At 46.2% G+C, this 22,708-nt stretch overlaps 2 protein-coding genes across 2 annotated transcripts in view; one reads left to right on the top strand and one right to left on the bottom strand.

Moving 5' to 3' along the window:
- CHRNB1 (cholinergic receptor nicotinic beta 1 subunit) overlaps positions 1-22,708 on the bottom strand; it is a 46,136-nt gene that overhangs the window by 9,786 nt on the left and 13,642 nt on the right. The window contains exons 5-7 of the mRNA XM_060281933.1: positions 5,864-5,972; positions 4,662-4,809; positions 1,528-1,719 (exon numbers count right to left, since the gene is read on the bottom strand). Coding sequence (XP_060137916.1) covers positions 1,528-1,719; positions 4,662-4,809; positions 5,864-5,972 — 449 coding nt within the window. The remainder of the gene's footprint in view (positions 1-1,527; positions 1,720-4,661; positions 4,810-5,863; positions 5,973-22,708) is intronic.
- LOC118094535 (zinc finger protein 420-like) lies at positions 15,288-22,424 on the top strand. Its single transcript, XM_060282057.1, has 3 exons — positions 15,288-15,321; positions 21,133-22,039; positions 22,097-22,424. Exons 1-3 carry the CDS (start codon positions 15,288-15,290, stop codon positions 22,422-22,424), a joined length of 1,269 nt encoding a protein of 422 aa, XP_060138040.1.

Below are 22,708 nucleotides of genomic sequence, written 5' to 3'. Positions count from 1 at the left end.
CCGAGCACAATTCAAAGTGTTGGTGCTGACCTTTAAAGCCCTAAATGACCTCGGTTCAGTATATGTGTCTCCACCTCCATTGTTCTGCCCGGACACTGAGGGACTGGGGAGTGGCCGCCGAGACCATATAACATCGGTCCTGGATTCAAAGTGTTGGTGCTGACCTTGAAAGCCCTATAGGGCCTTGGCCCAGTATACCTGAAGGAGTGTCTCCACCCCCATCGTTCAGCCCTAACCCTGAGGTCCAGCTCTGAGGGCCTTCTGACGGTTCCCTCCCTGCGAGGAGTGAGGTTACAGGGAACCAGGCAGAGGGCCTTCTCGGTGGTGGCGCCTGCCCTGTGGAATGCCCTCCCATCAGATGTCAATGAAATAAACAATCTGACTTTTAGAAGACATTTGAAGGCAGCCCTGTTTAGGGAAGCTTTTAATATTCGATGAATTATTTTATTTTAATATTCACCAATTCAAAGTGTTGGTGCTGACCTTTAAAGCCCTAAACGGCCTCGGTCCAGCCTGAAGGAGCATCTCCACCTCCATAGTTCTGCCCGGACACTGAGGTCCAGGGAACCAGGCAGAGGGCCTTCTCGGTAGTGGCACCCGCCCTGTGGAACGCCCTCCCACAAGATGTCAAAGAGAAAAACAACTACCAGACTTTTAGAGGACATCTGAAGGGAAGCTTTTAATGTTTAATAAATTATTGTATTTTAATTTTTTGCTGGAAGCTGCCCAGAGTGGCTGGGGAAACCCAGCCAGATGGGTGGGGTATAAATAACAAGTTGTTGTTGTTGTTGTTGTTGTTATCCCTGTTGCATCAGAACATTATTTTCTGTTGAATAAGTCTCAGTCTTAGATCCATAGAGGCTATTTCTGTTGATTTTATACTTGACTCCCATATATCAATTGTTATCTGTACCCCTAATTCTTGATTCCATTTTTGTCTATCGTCTTCTAAATCATATTTCTTTCTGTTGAGTAGGGTTTTATATAGTGCAAGTGCAGAGTTTTTGTTGTTTTTGTTGCAGAGATTAAATCTTGCAGCACCCAGGCTGTTCCCTTCCCGTTCTGAGCAGCTCCTTAGCCGTGAGGTAAAGACGTCCGCCGTCCCATAAGAGGAAAAGGGCGGCGCTTCTGTTACCGAGCCTCGTTCAGGGCTCAAGATAGCTCTGGAGCTGGGATTGGCATATAACACAGCTCATGTGGCCACAGAAAGGGCTCTGAGTGCCGCCTCTGGCACGCATGCCATAGGTTCGCGACCACTGCCCTAAGGGAATCACTCAGTGTTTCTCGCCTTTTTCCAAACGCTTTCCCCTATTGAGAAGGGTGTCAGGCTCAGCTAAGACGCCTCCGACTCTTGAGCGACACCTTCAGGCTGTTAGGTGTTATTACACCCTGTGGGATGGGCGTCTTAGCTGAGCCTGACACCCATCCCACAGGGTGTAATAACACCTAACAGCCTGAAGGTGTCGCTCAAGAGTCGGAGAGGGCAGCCCCCAGAGGCTGGGGTGTCTCTTTTTCCTGGCTTCTCACCAGCATCTGGCGGGAGATAGAAGACAAAGATGGCCAGGATGGTAATCAAGATGCAAGGGATGATGACGTTGATGAGGTAGAAGAGGGGCTTCCGCCGAATGATGAGGTAGAAGGTGATGTCCTCGTACAGGGGGTCTCCCGGGAGGGTGTTCTTGCGGGACGGTTTGTGCCGGATCTCCCACTGCCCGTTGTCTGCCAAAGGAAAAGGCAGAAAGGAAGTTAACTTGGAGGAAATTGCGGTCAAACGCAACTATGCATGATTCCTAGTTAGTGCATGAAGGGGTTAAGACAACAGAGCTGTGTTCCTAGACTCAGTTAGGTCACACCCCCTCTTCCCCCTGGTGAGGGAGGAAGTGAAGCCTTCTCTTCCTGTTCCTCTCTCACTCTCTCCTTACCATGCAAATAATGAAGTAAGCCTAAGCAAGCTTTCTGTATTCTCTGCAATTCTGAGAGGATTCTGCCTGTGTTCTCCTTGCTGCTGCTTGGGTAAATGCACGAATCTGACCTTTGGAACGTTTTGTAAGTAAAGCATTTTAAACTTACTTAACTGTTGTCTCTTCGTTGCAAGAGGACTAGAAAGAGGGGAGTGCAGTATGCAACTAAACGGGATAAAAGGATCTAACAACATTTATTCCTGACACTATACTACTGCTTGACTTTTGTGAATCCAAACTCTGCTACTGGGCATTCTCTGCTGTTGGAGGGCGAGTTTAGCCCAGAATTTTGAATCCAGGCGATTCTTTTGTTAATTTACTCTGCACACATCGGTCACAGGGACTCTGTTTAAGGAAGTTTTTAATGTTTGATCTTTTATTGTGTTTTCAATAGCCTGTTGGAAGCAGCCCAGAGTGGATGGGGAGGCCCGGCCAGATGGGCGGGGTATAAGTATTATTATTATTATTATTATTATTATTATTATTATTCCTACTACTCATATTTCCCCCCTCACACAACAAACCTTGTAGCAAGGAGGTAAACGAATCCTGGCATTACACACCCGCTCAACTGCCCCATATCACCTCCAATCAATCTTCCAGTTGTTGGAAATATTCAATTGTTAATTCAGACTTAATTCTATTGTGTTTAATTTTCGCTTAGTTTGGCATGCAAATCTGGTCTGGGACCATAATAAATTTCAATCACTAATTGAATGAACGGCCTGGATTCAAAGTGTTGGTGCTGACCTTGAAAGCCCTATAGGGCCTTGGCCCAGTATACCTGAAGGAGCGTCTCCACCCCCATCGTTCTGCCGGGACACTGAGGTCCAGTACCGAGGGCCTTCTGGCGGTTCCCTCGTTGCGAGAAGCCAAGTTGCTGGGAACCAGGCAGAGAGGGCTTTCTCGGTAGTGGCACCAGCCCTGTGGAACGCCCTCCCATCAGATGTCAAAGAGAAAAACAGCTCCAGATTTTAATAAATTATTATTATTATTATTAGAGAGGATGTGGAAATCATAAGAGTCCTAGAACTCTTGGAAGGGACCCTGAGGGTCATGTAGCCCAACGCCCAGCAATGTAGGAATCTTTTGCCCAATGTGGGACTCGAACCCACGACCCTGAGATGAAGGGCCCTATGCCTTACTGACTGAGCTCTCCGCATACAATGGATAGAGGAACATACCTCCTTTTGTGGTGGGAATGCCCTCGGGCACAGACATGATAGTCCAATTTTGTAAATATTATTACAGTGGTACCTTGGTTCTCCAACCCCCAAAACCCGGAAGTGTTCTGGCTTTTGAACGTTTTTCGGAAGCTGAACATCCAATGTGGCTGTCGGCTATTGTTTCCGGGGCGCCTGCACCAATCAGAAGCTGTGCCTTGGTTTTCGAACATTTCGGAAGTCAAACGGACTTCTGAAACGGATTAAGTTTTTGTGCTTTTGTTTTTGCTATTTATTTTGCATTTTCGTTTTTGAAGCTTTCTCGGTTCATTTGTTTTTGTGCCAGTTTAGCTACTGATGGATCGATTGTGTGACTGCGGAAATGGATAAAAGCCCCCCCCCCTCCAAACAATGACTATCATCAGTGCAGATAAGAAAATAAAAATAATTTTATTTTGTATCATCTACACGACTGTCTTATTTATTTTATAGTACAGTATATTGATTATTGCTTTTGTTTTGTGGATCCATGGTCTTGTTAGATAGTAAAATTCATGTTCAATTGCTGTTTTAGGGGTTGTTTTTCAAAGCCTGGAACGTATTAATCCGTTTTGCATTACTTTCTATGGGAAAGTAATGCAAAACGGTGCCTTGGTTTTGGAACGCTTTAGTTCTGGAACGGACTTCCAGAACGGATTAAGTCTGAGAACCAAAATCCCACTGTATTATTGAATTTCTATACAGCTTGCATGCCAAAAGGGCTTCTAGCACAGGGGTCAGCAAACTTTTTTAGCAGGGGACCGGTCCCTCAGACCATGTGGGGGGACCAGACTACATTTTGGAGGAAAAAAATGAACGAATTCCTATGCCCCACAAATAACCTAGAGATGCATCTATATATATAAAAATGTAAAAACGGCCGAATTGTGGGCTCCACTTTTCTCCAAAACCGCTCGATTGTCCTAGAATTTGGACACAACGGACCATGCCACTACCTGAGTGTTTGTATAACCTCGGATTGCTCACATCTCATACCTGCACAGGTAAAAACCTGTTTTTACACAAACAAAAACAGCGCCCTCCAGTGGCATAATTCCCAAAGCTCCTCCTCCTCCTCCACCTCCTCCACAAACAGAATACGTAGATCATGGATCGGGGCAGGGTGGGGGCAGTCACAGGGATTAGCCACAGCAACGCGTGGCCGGGCCAGCTAGTTTTAAATAAAAGCGCACATTCTACTCATGTAAAAACATGCTGATTCCTGGACCGTCCGTGGGCCGGATTGAGAAGACGATTGGGCCTGATCCGGCCCCCGGGCCTTAGGTTGCCTATCCCTGTTCTAGCACCTCCCAGCTCATCCCTTTTCCAGACTGTTCTACAGTGACCCACAGCTCCAATCGGGGTGTGTGTGTGTGTGTGTCTAAGTTGTCTTCTGTGTCATCCCTTGGGGGGGGGAGTGTCCTAAGGCTGGTTTTACCCTTCCTCATCTAGCCAGCCCCCCGCCACATGCATTTCCCCAGAACCCACCATTCCTCACCAATAAACGTGTTCTCGTAGATGATAATCTCCTTCACCTCCAGCCCGTCCTCACCGAGTGGGTGAAGGAGGGTGATTTCCGAGGTGTCGTAAGTGTTCGAGCGGAAAACCATGGTGCAGTTCTGCCAGTCGAAGGGGAAGTAGGTCACCTGCCCCCCACATACACGCCCCAAAAAAGAGAGGGGGAAAAAAAGTCCAGGCTGTTATTTATTTTTTTAAATTTACTGACATGCTCTGTACAGTGGTACCGCGACTTCCGAATGCCTCGTCTTCCGAAGTCCGCTAACCCGGAAGTATTTTCACTGTGTGTGCGTTCTGCGCATGCGCAAAGCGCAAAATCGCACTTTGCACATGCACACAATGGATGCTTTGACTTCCGAAGTTTTCGACTTCCGAAGAGCGCCGCGGAACGGATCGCCTTCGTAAGTCGAGGTACCACTGTATATCTGTATTTTCCTTTCTTTTTTTCCTTTTTAAAAGCAATTTATTGATTTTATAATAACAAATAAACAAATTTTCAAACCACAATTTTTTGCTTGACTTCACTCCCCCTCTTGGTTCCATCATTCTGTGCTTGCTCATGCATGTCCATAAAACCTTATATATTCAGAATGGGAGCTTCAACATCCAAAGACCTCGACTTACGAAGACGGCCGCGGAACGGATCGTCTTCGTAAGTCAAGGTACCACTGTATAACAAGCTCTAGCTTAGGGCCCCACTCTCTTGAGGGGCCCCAAATAATTTTAAGGGGAAAAAAACTGGATGCACGTTTCCACAATATAAGATAAAAAACAAATAAAATAAAACCTACATACAGCAACAGTGTTTTGTTTTGTGTTGTGTCGGCTCCTAGGATGTAAGTCATGGGCCCCGCCTGCTAGCCTGCTCCCTAAAATATCACGGGTTTGCTCCTTTCTATATATAGGATGCCTACATTCTGCATGGACTGGTTGCAGGGCAACATGGGCAAATGGCTTGAGATACCTCTCAGGTCCATAAATGACCATATAGCATGTATTCAACCCAAAAAAACGGGGACAATTTGTTGTTGACAAAGGACAGCTGGGCATATAAAGGGCCCCATTACCTTCAATAGCTCAGGGCCTCATCCAGCCTAAAACCGGCCCCAACACTGGGTCAACCAAATGGTCTACTTATAACCACATCTCATTCAATTGTTTATAAAGAAAATCCTCACTCACCTGGATACTGCAACTGCTCTTGTAAATGGCTGGCGGCTGCCACCGGACAACCCCATTGGAGTTCACCTGGACGTTGATTGACAGCGCAATGTCAAAGTTGCCGTCGTTGCTGGATGGGGTGAATAATGGGCAAAAATAGGGTTAAGGTGGTGCATCAGGCCAGGGGCATAGGAAAGGGGGGTGGGTGGGGCGGGTGGAACTTGGGAGGAAGACCTTTCATTGCCTACAGACAGCCACCCAATCTTAAACAACTCCTCACCCACAATAATACAACCACCAGACTTAACATGGACACTGGTACCAGAGCCTGCAATAAACCCAGATGCCAACTTTGCTGCCACATACACCCGGACAACATCATTACTGGCCCCAACAACATCCAACATACCATCTCAGGACTATTTAATTGCTCATCTTCTAACATTGTGTATGCCATCAAATGCCAACAGTGCCCTTCAGCTCTCTATATTGGACAAACAGGCCAAACCCTACGCCAAAGGATAAATGGACATAAATCTGACATCAGGAACCACAAGACAGAAAAACCAGTAGGAGAACACTTCAATCTCCCAGGACATTCTATACAAGATCTCAAAGCAGCTGTTTTATTACAGAAAAATTTCAGAAACAGACTGGAAAGAGAAGTTGCTGAATTGGAACTCATTACCAAGCTTAAGTGAGTTCCAATGTAATGGAACTCATTACCAAGCTTAACCCCTTCATGGATCAATGCCTTGTCGTGGCGAAGGGGCTTGAATAACTCAGAGAAGCTATGAGCTATGCCATGCAGGGCCACCCAAGATGGACAGGTCATAGTGGAGAGTTTTGACTAAACGTGATCCACCTGGAGAAGGAACTGGCAAGCCACTCCAGTATCCCTGCCAAGAAAACTCCATGGACAAAGACAACAGGCATATAAAAGTTATGACGCTGGAAGATGAGCCCCTCAGGTCGGAAGGCGTCCAACATGCTACTGAGGAAGAGCGGAGGACAAGTACAAGTAGATTCAGAGCTGATGAAGCGGCTGGGCCAAAGCCGAAAGGACGCTCAGTTGCGGATATGCCTGGAAGCGAAAGGAAAGTCCGATGCTGTAAAGAAAAATATTGCATAGGAACCTGGAATGTAAGAACCATGAGTGGAGGTAAGCTGGATGTGGTCAAAAATGAGATGACAAGAATAAATATCGACATCCTGGGCATCAGTGAACTAAAATGGAAGGGAATGGGCGAATTCAGTTCGGGTGACTATCATATCTACTACTGTGGGCAAGAATCCTGTAGCAGAAATGGAGTGGCCCTCATAGTCAACAAAAGAGTGGAAAAAGCTGTAATGGGATGCAATCTCAAAAATGACAGAATGATCTCGATACGAATCCAAGGCAGACCTTTTAACATCACAGTAATCCAAGTTTATGCACCAACTACCAGTGCTGAAGAAAGTGAAATTGACCAATTCTATGAAGACCTACAACAACTTCTAGAAATGACACCAAAGAAGGATGTTCTTCTCATTACAGGGGATTGGAATGCTAAAGTAGGGAATCAAGAGATAAAAGGAACAACTGGCAAGTTTGGCCTTGGAGTTCAAAATGAAGCAGGGCAAAGGCTAATAGAGTTCTGTCAAGAGAACAAGCTGGTCATCACAAACACTCTCTTCCAACAACACAAGAGACGACTCTACACATGGATATCACCAAATGGGCAGCATCGAAATCAGATTGATTATATTCTCTGCAGCCAAAGATGGAGAAGCTCTATACAGTCAGCAAAAACAAGACCTGGAGCTGACTGTAACTCAGATCATCAGCTTCTTATAGCAAAATTCCAGCTTAAACTGAAGAAAGTAGGAAAAAGCACTGGGCCAGTAAGATACAATCTGAATCAAATCCCTTATGAATACACAGTGGAAGTGAGGAACAGGTTTAAGGATTTAGATTTGGTGGACAGAGTGCCTGAAGAACTATGGATGGAGGCTCGTAACATTATACAGGAGGCAGCAACGAAAACCATCCCAAGGAAAAGGAAATGCAAGAAAGCAAAATGGCTATCCAACGAGGCCTTACAAATAGCGGAGGAGAGGAGGCAAGCAAAATGCAAGGGAGATAGGGAAAGATACAGGAAACTGAATGCAGATTTCCAAAAAACAGCAAGGAGAGACAAGAGGGTCTTCTTAAATGAGCAATGCAAAGAAATAGAGGAAAACAATAGAATGGGGAAAACCAGAGATCTGTTCAAGAAAATTGGAGATATGAAAGGAACATTTCGTACAAAGACTACCATAATCAAGGACAAAAGTGGTAAGGACCTAACAGAAGCAGAAGACATCAAGAAGAGGTGGCAAGAATACACAGAGGAATTATACCAGAAAGATATGGAGGTCTCATACACCCCAGGTAGTGTGGTTGCTGACCTTGAGCCAGACATCTTGGAGAGTGAAGTCAAATGGGCCTTAGAAAGCATTGCTAATAACAAGGCCAGTGGAAGTGATGATATTCCAGCTGAACTATTTAAAATTTTAAAAGATGATGCTGTTAAGGTGCTACACCCAATATGCCAGCAAGTTTGGAAAACTCAGCAATGGCCAGAGGATTGGAGAAGATCAGTCTACATCCCAATTCCAAAGAAGGGCAGTGCCAAAGAATGCTCCAACTACCGCACAATTGCGCTCATTTCACACGCTAGCAAGGTTATGCTTAAAATTCTACAAGGCAGGCTTAGGCAGTATGTGGACCGAGAACTCCCAGAAGTGCAAGCTGGATTTCGAAAGGGCAGAGGAACCAGAGACCAAATAGCAAACATACGCTGGATTATGGAGAAAGCTAGAGAGTTCCAGAAAAACGTCTACTTCTGCTTCATTGACTATGCAAAAGCCTTTGACTGTGTCGACCACAGCAAACTATGGCAAGTTCTTAAAGAAATGGGAGTGCCTGATCACCTCATCTGTCTCCTGAGAAATCTCTATGTGGGACAAGAAGCTACAGTTAGAACTGGATATGGAACAACTGATTGGTTCAAAATTGGGAAAGGAGTACGACAAGGTTGTATATTGTCTCCCTGCTTATTTAACTTATATGCAGAATTCATCATGCGAAAGGCTGGACTAGATGAATCCCAAGCCGGAATTAAGATTGCCGGAAGAAATATCAACAACCTCAGATATGCAGATGACACAACCTTGATGGCAGAAAGCGAGGAGGAATTAAAGAACCTTTTAATGAGGGTGAAAGAGGAGAGCGCAAAATATGGTCTGAAGCTCAACATCAAAAAAACCAAGATCATGGCCACTGGTCCCATCACCTCCTGGCAAATAGAAGGGGAAGAAATGGAGGCAGTGAGAGATTTTACTTTCTTGGGCTCCTTGATCACTGCAGATGGTGACAGCAGTCACGAAATTAAAAGACGCCTGCTTCTTGGGAGAAAAGCAATGACAAACCTAGACAGCATCTTAAAAAGCAGAGACATCACTTTGCCGACAAAGGTCCGTATAGTTAAAGCTATGGTTTTCCCAGTAGTGATGTATGGAAGTGAGAGCTGGACCATAAAGAAGGCTGATCGTCGAAGAATTGATGCTTTTGAATTATGGTGCTGGAGGAGACTCTTGAGAGTCCCATGGACTGCTAGAAGATCAAACCTATCTATTCTTAAGGAAATCAGCCCTGAGTGCTCCCTGGAAGGACAGATCGTGAAGCTGAGGCTCCAATACTTTGGCCACCTCATGAGAAGAGAAGAATCCTTGGAAAAGACCCTGATGTTGGGAAAGATTGAGGGCACTAGGAGAAGGGGACGACAGAGGACGAGATGGTTGGACAGTGTTCTCGAAGCTACGAACATGAGTTTGACCAAACTGCGGGAGGCAGTGCAAGACAGGAGTGCCTGGCGTGCTATGGTCCATGGGGTCACGAAGAGTCGGACACGACTAAACGACTAAACAACAACCAAGCTTAAAACCATGGAGCCACCAGGGATGAATAAAGATATAGGATTCTTATCTCATTATGCATGATCAAGCTTTCTTTAGCTTCAGCCCTTGTTTTTTCCATGCAGGACCTATTGCAATAATCAGCAGTCGTTAACAGCCATCAACAGGTTTACCACTCTTACAGCCCATCACCCCACCCCACCCTCTGAATATATATAAGGGTCTGGCTGCTTCTGTTTCAGTGTATCTGACGAAGTGTGCATGCACACGAAAGCTCATACCAAAATAAAAACTTAGTTGGTCTTTAAGGTGCTACTGAAGGATTTTTTTTATTTTGCTTCGACTCAGACCAACACGGCTACCTACCTGTAACTACCTGTAACTAGGAAGTTGAAGTAATTTTAATCTTAATATTTTAGCTTTTGTATGTTTTAAAGGAGGATTGTTAATTTTTATTGATTTTACTTCTGTGGTGTTTTTGTTTTGTTTTTTGTTTTGGTAAATCACTTTGCAGGTTTTTTTAAAATAAATTTTATTAAAAATAAATAAATAAATATAAATAAAATAACACAAGCCAAAACACAATCCATCCTGTAGATTTAAGTATCTGCCCATAGCCGTCGTTATCAGAGGCTCAGAATCCACATTCCTTTGTAAGAAAATATGAAATAACATACAACCATTTTTGCAGACAAAAAATAAAAAAATAAAAATCAATGCAGGGGGCGACAAGAATTTTTTCGCACCGGGTACCACTTGACCTTCTTACGCTTCTGGATCAGGCCAATAATAGCATCCTTTCCCCGCAGAGGTCAGCCACATGCTTGTACAGTGGTCCCTTGGTTCTCAAACTTAATCCGTTCCGGAAGTCCATCCCAAAACCAAAGCGTTCCAAGGCGTGCTCTCCCATAGAAAGTTAACAAAACGGATTAATCCGTCCCAGACTTTAAAAAACAACCCCTAAGACAGCAGTTTAACATGGATTTTACTATCTGACGAGACCATTGATCCATAAAATGAAAGCAATAAACAATGTACTGCAGTCACACAATCAATCCATCAGTAGCTGAACTGGGTTCCTCACAGTCACAAAAACTAAATTAAAAAACTCAAAAACGCAAAATAAATAGCAAAAACAAACAGACATCAGTGTAACATTCAAAATGGAAGTTCACAAACCAGAACACTTACTTCTGGGTCTGTAGTGTTTGGGTTCCAAGTTGTTTTGAGTACCAAGGCGTTTGAGAACCAAGGAACCACTCTATGGGAAATCCGCAAGCAGGACCCGAGTGCGAGAGCTCTCTCCCCTCTTGTGGTTTAGAGAACTTTTTGGTTTCGAGAAAAGGGGAGGAACAGGTACGTTTCTGAGCACAATTCAAAGTGTTGGTGCTGACCTTTAAAGCCCTAAATGGCCTCGGTCCAGTATACCTGAAGGAGCGTCTCCACCCCCATCGTTCTGCCCGGACACTGAGGTCCAGCACCGAGGGCCTTCTGGCGGTTCCCTCCCTGCAAGAAGCCAAGTTACAGGGAACCAGGCAGAGGGCCTTCTCGGTAGTGGCACCTGCCCTGTGGAACGCCCTCCCACCGGATGTCAAGGAAATAAACAACTCTCAGACTTTTAGAAGACATCTGAAGGCAGCCCTGTTTAGGGAAGCTTTTAATGTTTGATGTTTTATCGTGTTTTTAATATTTTGTCGGAAGCTGCCCAGAGTGGCTGGGGAAACCCAGCCAGATGGCGGGGTATAAATAAATAAATAAATAAATAGTAATACCGTAGTAATAGTAGTAGTCTATACACAAGTGCCTGGCATGGAGAAAGAAGGCGGAGACATGTTTTTCTCCCATAACACTCAAACTTGTGGACGCTCAAAGAAGATGGGAGATTCAGGACAGGACTTTTTCACTTTTAATCTGCGGAACTGCCTGCCACCAGAGGCAGAGATGGCCACCCCCACGAGAATGGCTTTAGAAAACGATTGGACCAATTCATCGAGGAGGAGGTTTGTCAATGGTTTGAGAGCCTAAGAAGAGCATTTTAATGTATTTTTAAATGTTTGTTGGAAGCCGCCCAGAGTGGCTGGGGAAAGCCAGCCAAATGGGCGGGGTACAAATAATAAATTATTATTATTATTATTATTATTATTGGAAGATTCAGGACAGATAAAATTAAGCTCTTCTTCACGCAAGGCAGAGTTCAACTGTGGAACTCCCCAGCGCAGGATCCACCAGAGGGAGAGGGAGAGGGAGAGGGGGAGCTGGGGGGCGCTGGCTTGGCAAGGGTTAAAAGGGATTGAGTGGGATTCCTAGAGAGGTCAGGAAATAAAGGCGGTGGGGGCGGGGGGAGGAGAAGCTCCCGATCCGAAGCCCCTCCCTCTCCTTGCCTGCCTACAAAAGGAGGAGGGGCCTTTGTCTCGCTCTTTTGCACGTGCTGCATCTCTGGCGCCTCCGGGAATCCGGTGAGTCTCTGCTCATCTTGCAAAGGGTGCATTGGGGAGAAGGGGGGTCCCTGGGATGCAGGGAGGGTGCAGGGGGGACCCCCAAATCTAGGGGCAGATGCTCCTGCCCCCCTCCTCTCTGCAAAGCTCTGCAACTCTCGCCTTCCTTTGGATCCATGCACCGCTTGGCCGTTTGGGGAGGGAGGGGTCTTTGGGGAGGGAAGAAAATCCCCCCCCCTCCATCCAGATTCAGGAATCAGTCCCATTTATTAGCAGAGGTAATGCAGCCCTACGGAAATATTTGGACAGAAAGCATACGAAAACCCGGCCTATACAATAAGTGAATAAAGTCTGTTGAAGATGGAGGGCAGGGAAGAGAAAGCGCTTCTTCCTGCGGTGCAGAGTCAAGCCTGTGGAACTCCCTGCCCCAGGAGGCAAGGCTGGGACCAGTGCAGGGAGGAGGAGGAGGGGCTCTGCTTGGCTTCAGGCGCCAGGGCTGAGCTCCTGTCTCCCCAGCGATGCTGCTGAATCCCAGGGAAAGAGAGGGGCTCTTGCGCCCCAGTCCTGCTGATGTTCAGATATTTGGGGTGCCAAGTATGAGCCCCTAGAACTGGGCCAGGAAATGAACTGGCCACCAAAGCAGCTAAGAGGGGAATTAGATGTGTTCTCAAGGTTATGGGGATTCAGCGAGGAGGGGAGCCCCATGGATGCCCCCTGGAGCTCCTTGGAGAAAAGGAGGGGAGAGAAATGCCACGAATAAAGAGAGGGAACCCAGCCCCTCTGCATTTTGGAGGAGTCCGCCTAGAGGACACTGCCATTGCCTCATGGGATCCAGAACGTGGAGGACCCTGGCCTTGTGCTCTCTGTCAGAGCTGGAAAGGGATCCCGCTAGTCACTGAGGCCACCTGAGCCCCCCCAGGGAGTATGCTGGATCCAGGAGAACCCCCAAGCATATCTGGCTGGGGGGGGGCTAAGCTACATCACAGTATTTGAAATTAATATTCATTACCCGCCCGTAAGCTCCCAGAGCAGCCGACAACATTAAAACTCAATACTAAAACACAATGTTGCACTTGCTTCTTAGTGCTGTCCTTTGGTCCGGCCCACATGAACTTTGGCCTCGCCCACTTGGCCCTCAGGGGCTTGGCCAGATCAGGATCTGGCCCTCAAAACAGAGAAAAGGGGATCCCAGCCCAGGAGTCTGTCTGGAGGACGTTGGAGATGCAAAGTGCTGGTTTTATTCCGGGGCTGAAAACACGGAAAGGCAGGAGCCACCAGGCTGATTCGTCTGACAGAAACCGCTTCATTTGCCTCCACTTTTGGCCTGGTCACTTCCCCCCTAGGAGGGCGAGAGGATTTCTTCTTCTTCCTTCCATTTTTTCTTAAAGAAAGATCAGAGTCTGGCCTGTGGTGCAGTCTAGCACTGGTTCCTAGCAAGACTCATCCCCACTTGCTCAGGGGACCTTCTTCTTAGAATCATAGAGTTGGAAGAGACCACAAGGGTCATCCAGTCCAACCCCCTGCCGAGCAGGAAACACCATCAAAGCATTCTTGACATATGCCTGTCAAGCCTCTGCTTAAAGACCTCCAAAGAAAGAGACTCCACCACACTCCTTGGCAGCAAATTCCACTGCCGAACAGCTCTTACTGCCAGGAAGTTCTCCCTAATGTTGAGGTGGAATCTTCTTTCTTGAAGTTTGAATCCATTGCTCCGTGTCCACTTCTCTGGAGCAGCAGAAAACAACCTTTCTCCCTCCTCCATATGACATCCTTTCATATATTTGAACATGGCTATCATATCACCCCTTAACCTCTCTTCTCCAGGCTAAACATACCCAGCTCCCTAAGCCGTTCCTCATAAGGCATTGTTTCCAGGCCTTTGACCATTTTGGTTGCCCTCTTCTGGACACGTTCCAGCTTGTCAGTATCCTTCTTGAACTGTGGTGCCCAGAACTGGACACAGTACTCCAGGTGAGGTCTGACCAGAGCAGAATACAGTGGTACTATTACTTCTCTTGATCTAGATGCTATACTCCTATTGATGCAGCCCAGAATTGCATTGGCTTTTTTAGCTGCTGCATCACACTGCTGACTCATCTCAAGTTTGTGGTCTACCAAGACTCCTAGATCCTTTTCACATGTACTGCTCTCAAGCCAGGTGTCACCCATCCTGTATTTGTGCCTTTCATTTTTTTTGCCCAAGTGTAGTACTTCACATTTCTCCTTGTTAAAATTCATCTTGTTTGCTTTGGCCCAGTTGTCTAACCTGTTACGGTCATTTTGAAGTGTGATCCTGTCCTCTGGGGTATTAGCCATCGCTCCCAATTTGGTGTCGATTCTTTGGTGTCAATTCTTCTGCTAACCGTCTGCCAGTTTCATAACAGAACGATGTGTTTGCTTTGCAGTATTTTCCAGCACCTCTAAATCAGACAAGACAGACAACTTGGTCAAAGAAAAAAATAGATTCCTTTCTAAAGATGGATGAGCAAGACTCATCTGGCCCTGGAGCAGGAAGAGGCCATGCCATGGAAATTGGGAGCAGTGGGGGATTCTGGGAGAGCTCTGTGCAGAAGTTCCTGGGCGAGGAGGACACCCTCTGCTTAGAGGTGCAGAGCCGGCAGTTGAGGCAGTTCTGCTGCCAGGAGGCCAAAGGACCCCGAGAGGTTTGCAGCCGACTCTACCACTTTTGCCACCGGTGGCTGAAGCCGGAAAGGCACACGAAAGCTGAGATGCTGGACCTGATGATCTTGGAGCAGTTCCTGGCTGTCCTTCCCCCGGAGATGGAGAGCTGGGTGAGGGAGTGTGGAGCAGAGACCAGTTCCCAGGCGGTGGCCCTGGCCGAAGGTTTCCTCCTGAGTCAGGCAGAGGAGAGGAAGCAGGTGAGAGAGACTTTCCTCTGGATACTCCCAAGGGGCTCCAAACAGGAGGGAGAAGACCCTAAAAAACTCTCCGAATTGCTCATCCTTTTTCCTTTTCGAACCCTTCCTCCCATTCTCTCTTACAAATTCTTGTTGCTCTTTCAGGAAAAGGATCTTTTTGCAGAAACGGGTCCCGATTCATCTGAGGTAGAGATGACTTCGCTGGACACCAGAGAGAGGCCGCTGGGTAAGGAGGAAGGAGTTTTCCCTCTGTGTGGTCACATTCTGGCCATTCTCAAACTAATCTGTGGGTTCTTTCAGTGTTTTGGGGAAGACAAATTGGGGTGAAGAGTCCAAAGGAGAGGAGATGTATTTAAGCATAAGTAAAATATGAAATGGGGACCCAGGTGGCGCTGTGGTTAAACCACTGAGCCTAGGGCTTGCTGATCAGAAGGTCGGCGGTTCGAATCCCTGTGACGGGGTGAGCTCCTGTTGCTTGGTCTCAGCTCCTGCCAACCTAGCAGTTCGAAAGCACGTCAAAATGCAAGTAGATAAATAGAAACTGCTACAGCGGGAAGGTAAACGGCGTTTCCATGTGCTGCTCTGGTTCGCCAGAAGTGGCTTTGTCATGCTGGCCACATGACCTGGAAGCTATACGCCGGCTCCCTCGGCCAATAATGCGAGATGTGCGCGCAACCCCAGAGTCGGTCACGACTGGACCTAATGGTCAGGGGTCCCTTTACCTTTACCTAAAATATGAAATGAGGACAAACTCCCAAATGCACCTCTGAGAGAAGCATCATGCATTTCTGTCTCCCTGCTTCCCTTTGTCTCTCACAGGTGAAAGAAGGATGCTGGCAAGACCTGCTCATCCATCTCTTCATCCTGGTGGAGGGGAAGCAGCGGCTGAGGAACCGGATCAGGTAGGGGGAGAGAGGCTGAGGGGTGGGGGAGACAGGGCACTTCTCTCCCCTCCTCATTGCTTCTGTCAAAGCTGCCCTTAGCAAAAGCCTCAAAATGTCATTAATGAAGGTTTATGCACTGAGGATAATGAGTAGCCCCTTCACCTTAACTCTGAATGCCACTAGTATTATTCATTATAAGTAGTCTTTAGGACAGTGTTGGGCAAACTTTTGAGCTGGGTGTGTCAAAATTTGCCAAAAAACCGAGCATAACTCGGGTGGTGTGTCACTTCGAGAAAAATCCATAGTTTCGCGATATTTATACCGGTAGTTTAAATAACAAAAATGTATAATTGTAATATATAACTGTATTTAATAAACCAAAAACTAATTATTTAACCTAACCAAACCAAAAACCCCTTATTAATCACAAAGTGCCCAGATATTTATAGTTTAAATAACAAAAATGTATAATTGTAATATATAACTGTATTTAATAAACCAAAACTAATTATTTAACCTAACCAAACCAAAAACCCCTTATTTATCACAAAGTGCCCAGAGTTGTTGAGCTTTTTGGGGGGAGCTGCTGACCAACGTTTTGGAGGTTTTTTTGGGGGTGCAAAAGTTGCTTTGCTTTTTTTGGGGGGGGTGCCCCAAAGCTGCTGCGCTTTTTGGGGGGGAAAGAGAACAGAAATAAATGAAGAATAATACCTTCGCTGGAACTAACACGCAGCACAGACATAGTCTGCCGAAGCGCCAAAAACCCCAGCACAGAACGGGTTAAAAAACGAACGCTGTTACACCCAATCATCATCTGCCAAAGCGCCAGAGAAACAGCACTTGTTGTTTAGTCGTTTAGTCGTGTCCGACTCTTCGTGACCCCATGGACCCCATAGCACGCCAGGCACTCCTGTCTTGCACTGCCTCCCGCAGTTTGGTCAAACTCATGTTCGTAGCTTCGAGAACACTGTCCAACCATCTTGTCCTCTGTCGTCCCCTTCTCCTAGTGCCCTCAATCTTTCCCAACATCAGGGTCTTTTCCAAGGATTCTTCTCTTCTCATGAGGTGGCCAAAGTATTGGAGCCTCAGCTTCACGATCTGTCCTTCCTCTGCCAAAGCGCCAGAGAAACAGCACAGAAAGGGTTAAAAAAACAATCTCTGGCTACCAGCAACAACAAAGAAGGATCCGGGTTTTAACAGCGGGGACAAGCTGTAGCGTGAGGAGGAGGGGAGAACAAATGGGGGGGGGGACAACAACAGTGTGAATGGGCCGATGGGGCGTGTGCCAGCAGTGAGGGCTCTGCGTGTCACGTCTGACACGCGTGTCATAGGTTCGCCATCACTGCTTTAGGACAACTGGAGAGTCTTTCCATCCCAGAACAACACACAGGGAGAGGAGAGAGGGATTCTTCCATTTGGCAAACTGGAACGCTTGCAGAGAGAGAATGATCTGAATAAAGCCATGTTGAGTTCCACCCATTTTCACTAAGATTCCTACCCATCATTAAAATACACTACGAAAGAACTCCATTAAAGCATTATAATATCAAAAGGTGCGGCAGACCAATCCAATTTAAACAACCCAGGCAGGAAGCAAAAGGGCAACGTGCAGGAAATAATCATTATGCTGCCTAAGAGAAGGATATTTTTCTTTCAGGCTTCCATTTCTTTTGAAGATGTCGCTGTCCGTTTCACGGCTGAGGAGTGGGCGTTGCTGGATCCTGCCCAGAGAGCTCTGCATCGGGAAGTCATGGAGGAGACTTGTAGGACCATGATCTCTCTTGGTAAAGTTCCCTGTTGGGTCCTCATAATCTGTTTTGGAATTCAATCGATATTTCTCCGTGACAAAACTTCCCATGTTTTGATGGGTCCCAACGTTGCCCCCTAGAGCACCTGGGATTCTCACACCCCCACAGCTCACCTTGCATGGAGGGCTAGGGACTGTTTTGTCTGTGAATATTGTTCCTCCGCTTCTGCCTTTTTGTACAAGGATCGGGATGTGGATAGGCTTTCTGAGTGTCTAGGGAAATGGAAGTCTCTTCTGCCAGGATCTTGTTTTTGTGGATTTTTTTGGTGGACCAAAGGGACTTTTTATTTTGTTTTTCAAAAAAGATTTTTATTGAATGTTTTCTACTTGAAATACAATAAAAGTCAAACTATTCTTAAAAAGAAAGATAGGAAAGTTTCCAGAAAAGAGAAAAAGGATGAGAGAAAAAACAAAAATTAGAGTATAATAAGCCCAGGCTCTTTATATCCTTATTCCACACACAGAAGAGCGAACCCTCCTAGCTCTCACCTGGGAGCCTTGTCCCCTTTCCTCAGCCCTTCAGCTTCTCTCCATCACCTTCCTGCCTGTATCCTCATTTATCCAAGAAAGGTACCTCGGGTTACGAACGCGATCCGTTCCGGGTCGCAGTTCGTAACCCGAAGAGTTTGTAACCCGAATCCGCCATTTTGCACATGCGCAGAACGTTCGTGCGACGAAAAATACTTCCGGGTTTGCGCAGTTCGCAACCCGAGTGGTTCGTAACCCGAGGTGTTCGTAACCCGAGGTACGACTGTAGATGACTTTGTCAAATAACTAACAAAAATTATAAGTCATAGGGAAAACAAGATAAGAAACAAGATTAAATATGAATGAGGGCACTAGGAGAAGGGGACGGCAGAGGACGAGATGGTTGGACAGTGTTCTTGAAGCTACGAACATGAGTTTGACCAAACTGCGGGAGGCAGTGGAAGACAGGAGTGCCTGGCGTGCTCTGGTCCATGGGGTCACGAAGAGTCGGACACGACTAAACAACAACAATGAATGAAAGGGGTGTCTTCTGCTTCTCTGTCTGCCATTTATGTATATAACAATTATTCAAAATATTCAAATCATGCGTTTCAGAACAACTTCTAGCTTCATTGATATCAGGTCTTTTCTCTTTCTGCAAGATGGTCTTTCTCGATCTTCCCTTCCAAGCCTCTCAGCTTCACCTTTACCCAGTCAGTAAGTTCAGTGGATGTTCTCATTAAATTTCCAGTATGGCCTTTCTCCAGTTCATTATGATGAATTCTCGTCAAGGGTTCTGACAAGTCTGAATAATATCATAGTTCCTACTTCTTTGCATGTTGTGTCTTCGTTAAATCAAACTTCGTGCAATAAAATATGGTCCTATTTCCAGTTGATCACTGCAGTTCAAAGAAAAAGGAAACAAGTTCCTTTGACGCCATTCCTTCCCGTCTCTCTCCAATCCAATTTCCAATAGATGAGAAGCTTTTTCTGCCTGTGTATTAATTTCCAACTCAGTCCTCACTCTTTGCCACCATACATCGTCCATAAATCTCTTCTGGCTTCGGAACAGCTTTCTCTCCCTCCCTCCCTCCCTTCCTTCCTTCCTTCCTTCCTTCCTTCCTTCCTTCCTTCCTTCCTTCATAGAGCTGTAAAGCTGTCGACTTTTCTTCATCTACTGCTGTCTCAGGTTTCCCCCCCAACAGATTCTGTCCATTCTATCATCTGCAGTCTCTCTCAAACCTCTCCAGTCATTCTGCACATTTCATCTCTTGTTGTTGTTGTTTAGTCGTGTCCGACTCTTCGTGACCCCATGGACCAGAGCACGCCAGGCACTCCTGTCTTGCACTGCCTCCCACAGTTTGGTCAAACTCATGTTCGTAGCTCCAACCATCTTGTCCTCTGTCGTCCCCTTCTCCTAGTGCCCTCAATCTTTCCCAACATCAGGGTCTTTTCCAGGGAGTCTTCTCTTCTCATGAAGTGGCCAAAGTATTGGAGCCTCAGCTTCAGGATCTGTCCTTCCAGTGAGCCCTCAGGGCTGATTTCCTTCAGAATGGATAGGTTTGATCTTCTTGCAGTCCATGGGACTCTCAAGAGCCTCCTCCAGCACCATAATTCAAAAGCATCAATTCTTCAGCGATCAGCCTTCTTTATGGTCCAGCTCTCACTTCCATACATCACTACTGGGAAAACCATAGCTTTAACTATACGGACCTTTGTCGGCAAGGTGATGTCTCTGCTTTTTAAGATGCTGTCTAGGTTTGGCATTGCTTTTCTCCCCAGAAGCATCTCTTAGCTGTTGGTTATTGCATATTGTCAGGGGGCCTCCGTACAGGGAGCCTCCCCCCATCATCCTGACCCAGCGACAGCACTAGCAGCAGGTCAGGGGAAAGCGGGATGGAGGAGGAAGGGCTCAGCGAGGTATCAGAGCCCCTGCACCACTCTGACCAACAAGTGGAGGAGGGGCGGATCAGGGAGGTGTCGGAGCCCAGGCATTGCCCCAGCCAGCAGGGGGCAGAAGGGGCACTGCTTCTTCTGGTGCCCGAATTGAGGCGTGCGCCCAAACGTAGGGCTAGGGGGCGGCGTTTCGGGGTCCCCAGGCTATTATGCTGGCCCCGAAGCCGACGGGTGCCATTGCCGGATTCTGAGAGTGACTCGGAGGTCATGTTTTCTGCTATCTCTGCGCTGGTAAATAGTATGCACAAAAAACCCTTAAAGACAGAACGGACTGGAGCGTGTTTACTCTGGAGTAGCCGCAACAACTCCCTGACACATATCAAAAATCAAAAGGTCTTCATTGTTATCTTTGCGATGATTTACTAATTATGGTTTATTAGTTCTCCTTCTTTGATCATCTCTGCTTCTCTGCACTTTTAAAAAGTTACCATCGGTTTTCAGTCTGTTCCGCAGAGGGAAAACAGAGATGGGAGATTTACGAACAGTTTATCTTAGAAGTTAACGGCAAAGTTTGAGAACTATGTATTCATTTTAATCTTTTGAAATAGCCAGTAGTTAGTTTTGAGCTTTTTGATCTGTTTTCCAAACCCATTTAGAATTCTGTCATTACCCAGCAATTTAATTCTCCCCTGGACGCTAGGTAATTGTTAGACAGATAATCCAATTCATATTCAAATAGACTTCTGACCTTGCAGATGGAGTCTGTTCGATGATTGAGCCAAAGACATTTCATCCCTGAAAAGAACGGGGGGTTGAATCTGAATTTCCCATAAATATGTCAGTCAGGCAGTGAACTCTGCAGTAAGACTTCCTATCTAACTCCCTTCAGATCTTCCTTTATCACAAATGTTCGTTGGCATCATTCAAAAACTGGGAACTCCATTTCTTTCTTAGCTCTGATCTGTTCCTCTCTTCGTTGCAGGTGGAGATGAATTAGAAATTAAAAACGAGGGACAACATGATAAAATCCACACAGCGGAGAAGCCATATCAAGATTTGGAGTGTGGAGAGAATTTAAGTCAGAACTCCCTTGCCAATTCCCAACAAAGAAATCCTATTGGGAAGAAACTCTATCCGTGTTTGGAATGTGGAAAGAGCTTCAGTCACAGCTCACAACTCAATGGCCATCAAAGAATTCATACTGGGGGGAGACCATTTCAGTGTTTGGAATGTGGGAAGTCTTTTACTATAAGCAAAAACTTCCGTCGGCATCAGAGGATTCACAGCCGGGAGAAACCATTTCAGTGCTTGGAATGTGGAAAGTCTTTTACTATAAGCAAAAACCTCCGTCGGCATCAGAGGATTCACAGCGGGGAGAAACCGTTTCAGTGCTCGGAATGTGGAAAATTCTTTGCTACAACCTTATACCTCCATCGACATCGGAGGATTCACAGCGGGGAGAAACCATTTCAGTGCTTGGAATGTGGGCAGTTTTTCCCTATAAGCAGAAACCTCCGTCGGCATCAGAGGATTCACAGCGGGGAGAAGCCGTTCCAGTGCTCGGAATGTGGAAAGAGCTTCAGTCGCAACTCGCATCTCAAAGTTCACCAAGGAATTCATACCGGGGAGAAATCGTATCAATGCTCAGAGTGTGGAAAGAGCTTCTCCAGGAAGGACCGCCTCACTTGCCACCAAAGATATCATACAGGGGAGAAACCATACCAGTGCTTGGAATGCGAGAAGTTCTTTACTACAGGAACAGACTTACATCGACATAAGAGAATTCACAGTGGGGAGAAACCGTATCGGTGCTTGGAGTGTGGAAAGAGCTTCAGTCGCAACTCACATCTCAAAGTCCATCAAAGAATTCACACCAGGGAGGAATATCAGTGCTTGGAATGTGAGAAGTTCTTTCCTACAAGAATAGACTTCCACCGACATAAGAGAATTCACGGTGAGGGGGAAATGTATCAGTGCTTGGAATGTGGGAAGAGCTTCAGTCGGAAGATGAGTCTCACTTTCCATCTAAGAATTCACACAGGGGAGAAACCATATCAGTGCTTGGAGTGCGGAAAGAGCTTCTCCAGGAAGGACCATCTCACTTCCCATCGAAGATATCATACAGGGGAGAAGCCATACCAGTGCTTGGAATGTGAGAAGTTCTTTACTACAAGAAGCGACTTAAATCGACATAAGAGAGTCCACACTGGGGAGAAACCATTTCAGTGCCAAGAGAGTGGAAAGAGATTCAATTCCACCAAAGAATTCGTGTGACGGAGAAAACCGAATAGCTCTTGGAATGTGGAAAGAGCTTCAGCTGGAAGGAAATCTCACTTCCCATGAAAGAACTCGCAGTGGGGGAAATCCTGGAGTTACAGAATAGTAGCTTTGGGAGGGATCTTGAGGGTCATCTAGTCTAACCAACTGCAATGCATCTTCTTGGTGTTTGGTCAGAATCTCCTTTCTTGTTATGTTCTTGTGGTGTTACTAATAATAATAATAATAAAAAATAATAAATTTTTATTTATACCCCACCCTCCCCAGTCAGAACCGGGCTC

This window comes from Zootoca vivipara, chromosome 13 (assembly GCF_963506605.1).
Source record: "Zootoca vivipara chromosome 13, rZooViv1.1, whole genome shotgun sequence".
Classification (NCBI taxonomy): Eukaryota; Metazoa; Chordata; class Lepidosauria; order Squamata; family Lacertidae; genus Zootoca; species Zootoca vivipara.
Note: the sequence above shows the minus strand (reverse complement) of the source record. Positions and strands in the feature narration are given on the sequence as shown.

Bases quoted from the DNA above. Each gene is read 5' to 3' on its own strand.
- LOC118094535 (XM_060282057.1), top strand. From the start codon at position 15,288: ATGACTTCGCTGGACACCAGAGAGAGGCCGCTGG. The intron at 15,322-21,132 runs GTAAGGAGGAAG...TCTTCGTTGCAG, and splicing joins CACCAGAGAGAGGCCGCTGG to GTGGAGATGAATTAGAAATT. The intron at 22,040-22,096 runs GTGCTTGGAATG...CCGACATAAGAG, and splicing joins CACACCAGGGAGGAATATCA to AATTCACGGTGAGGGGGAAA.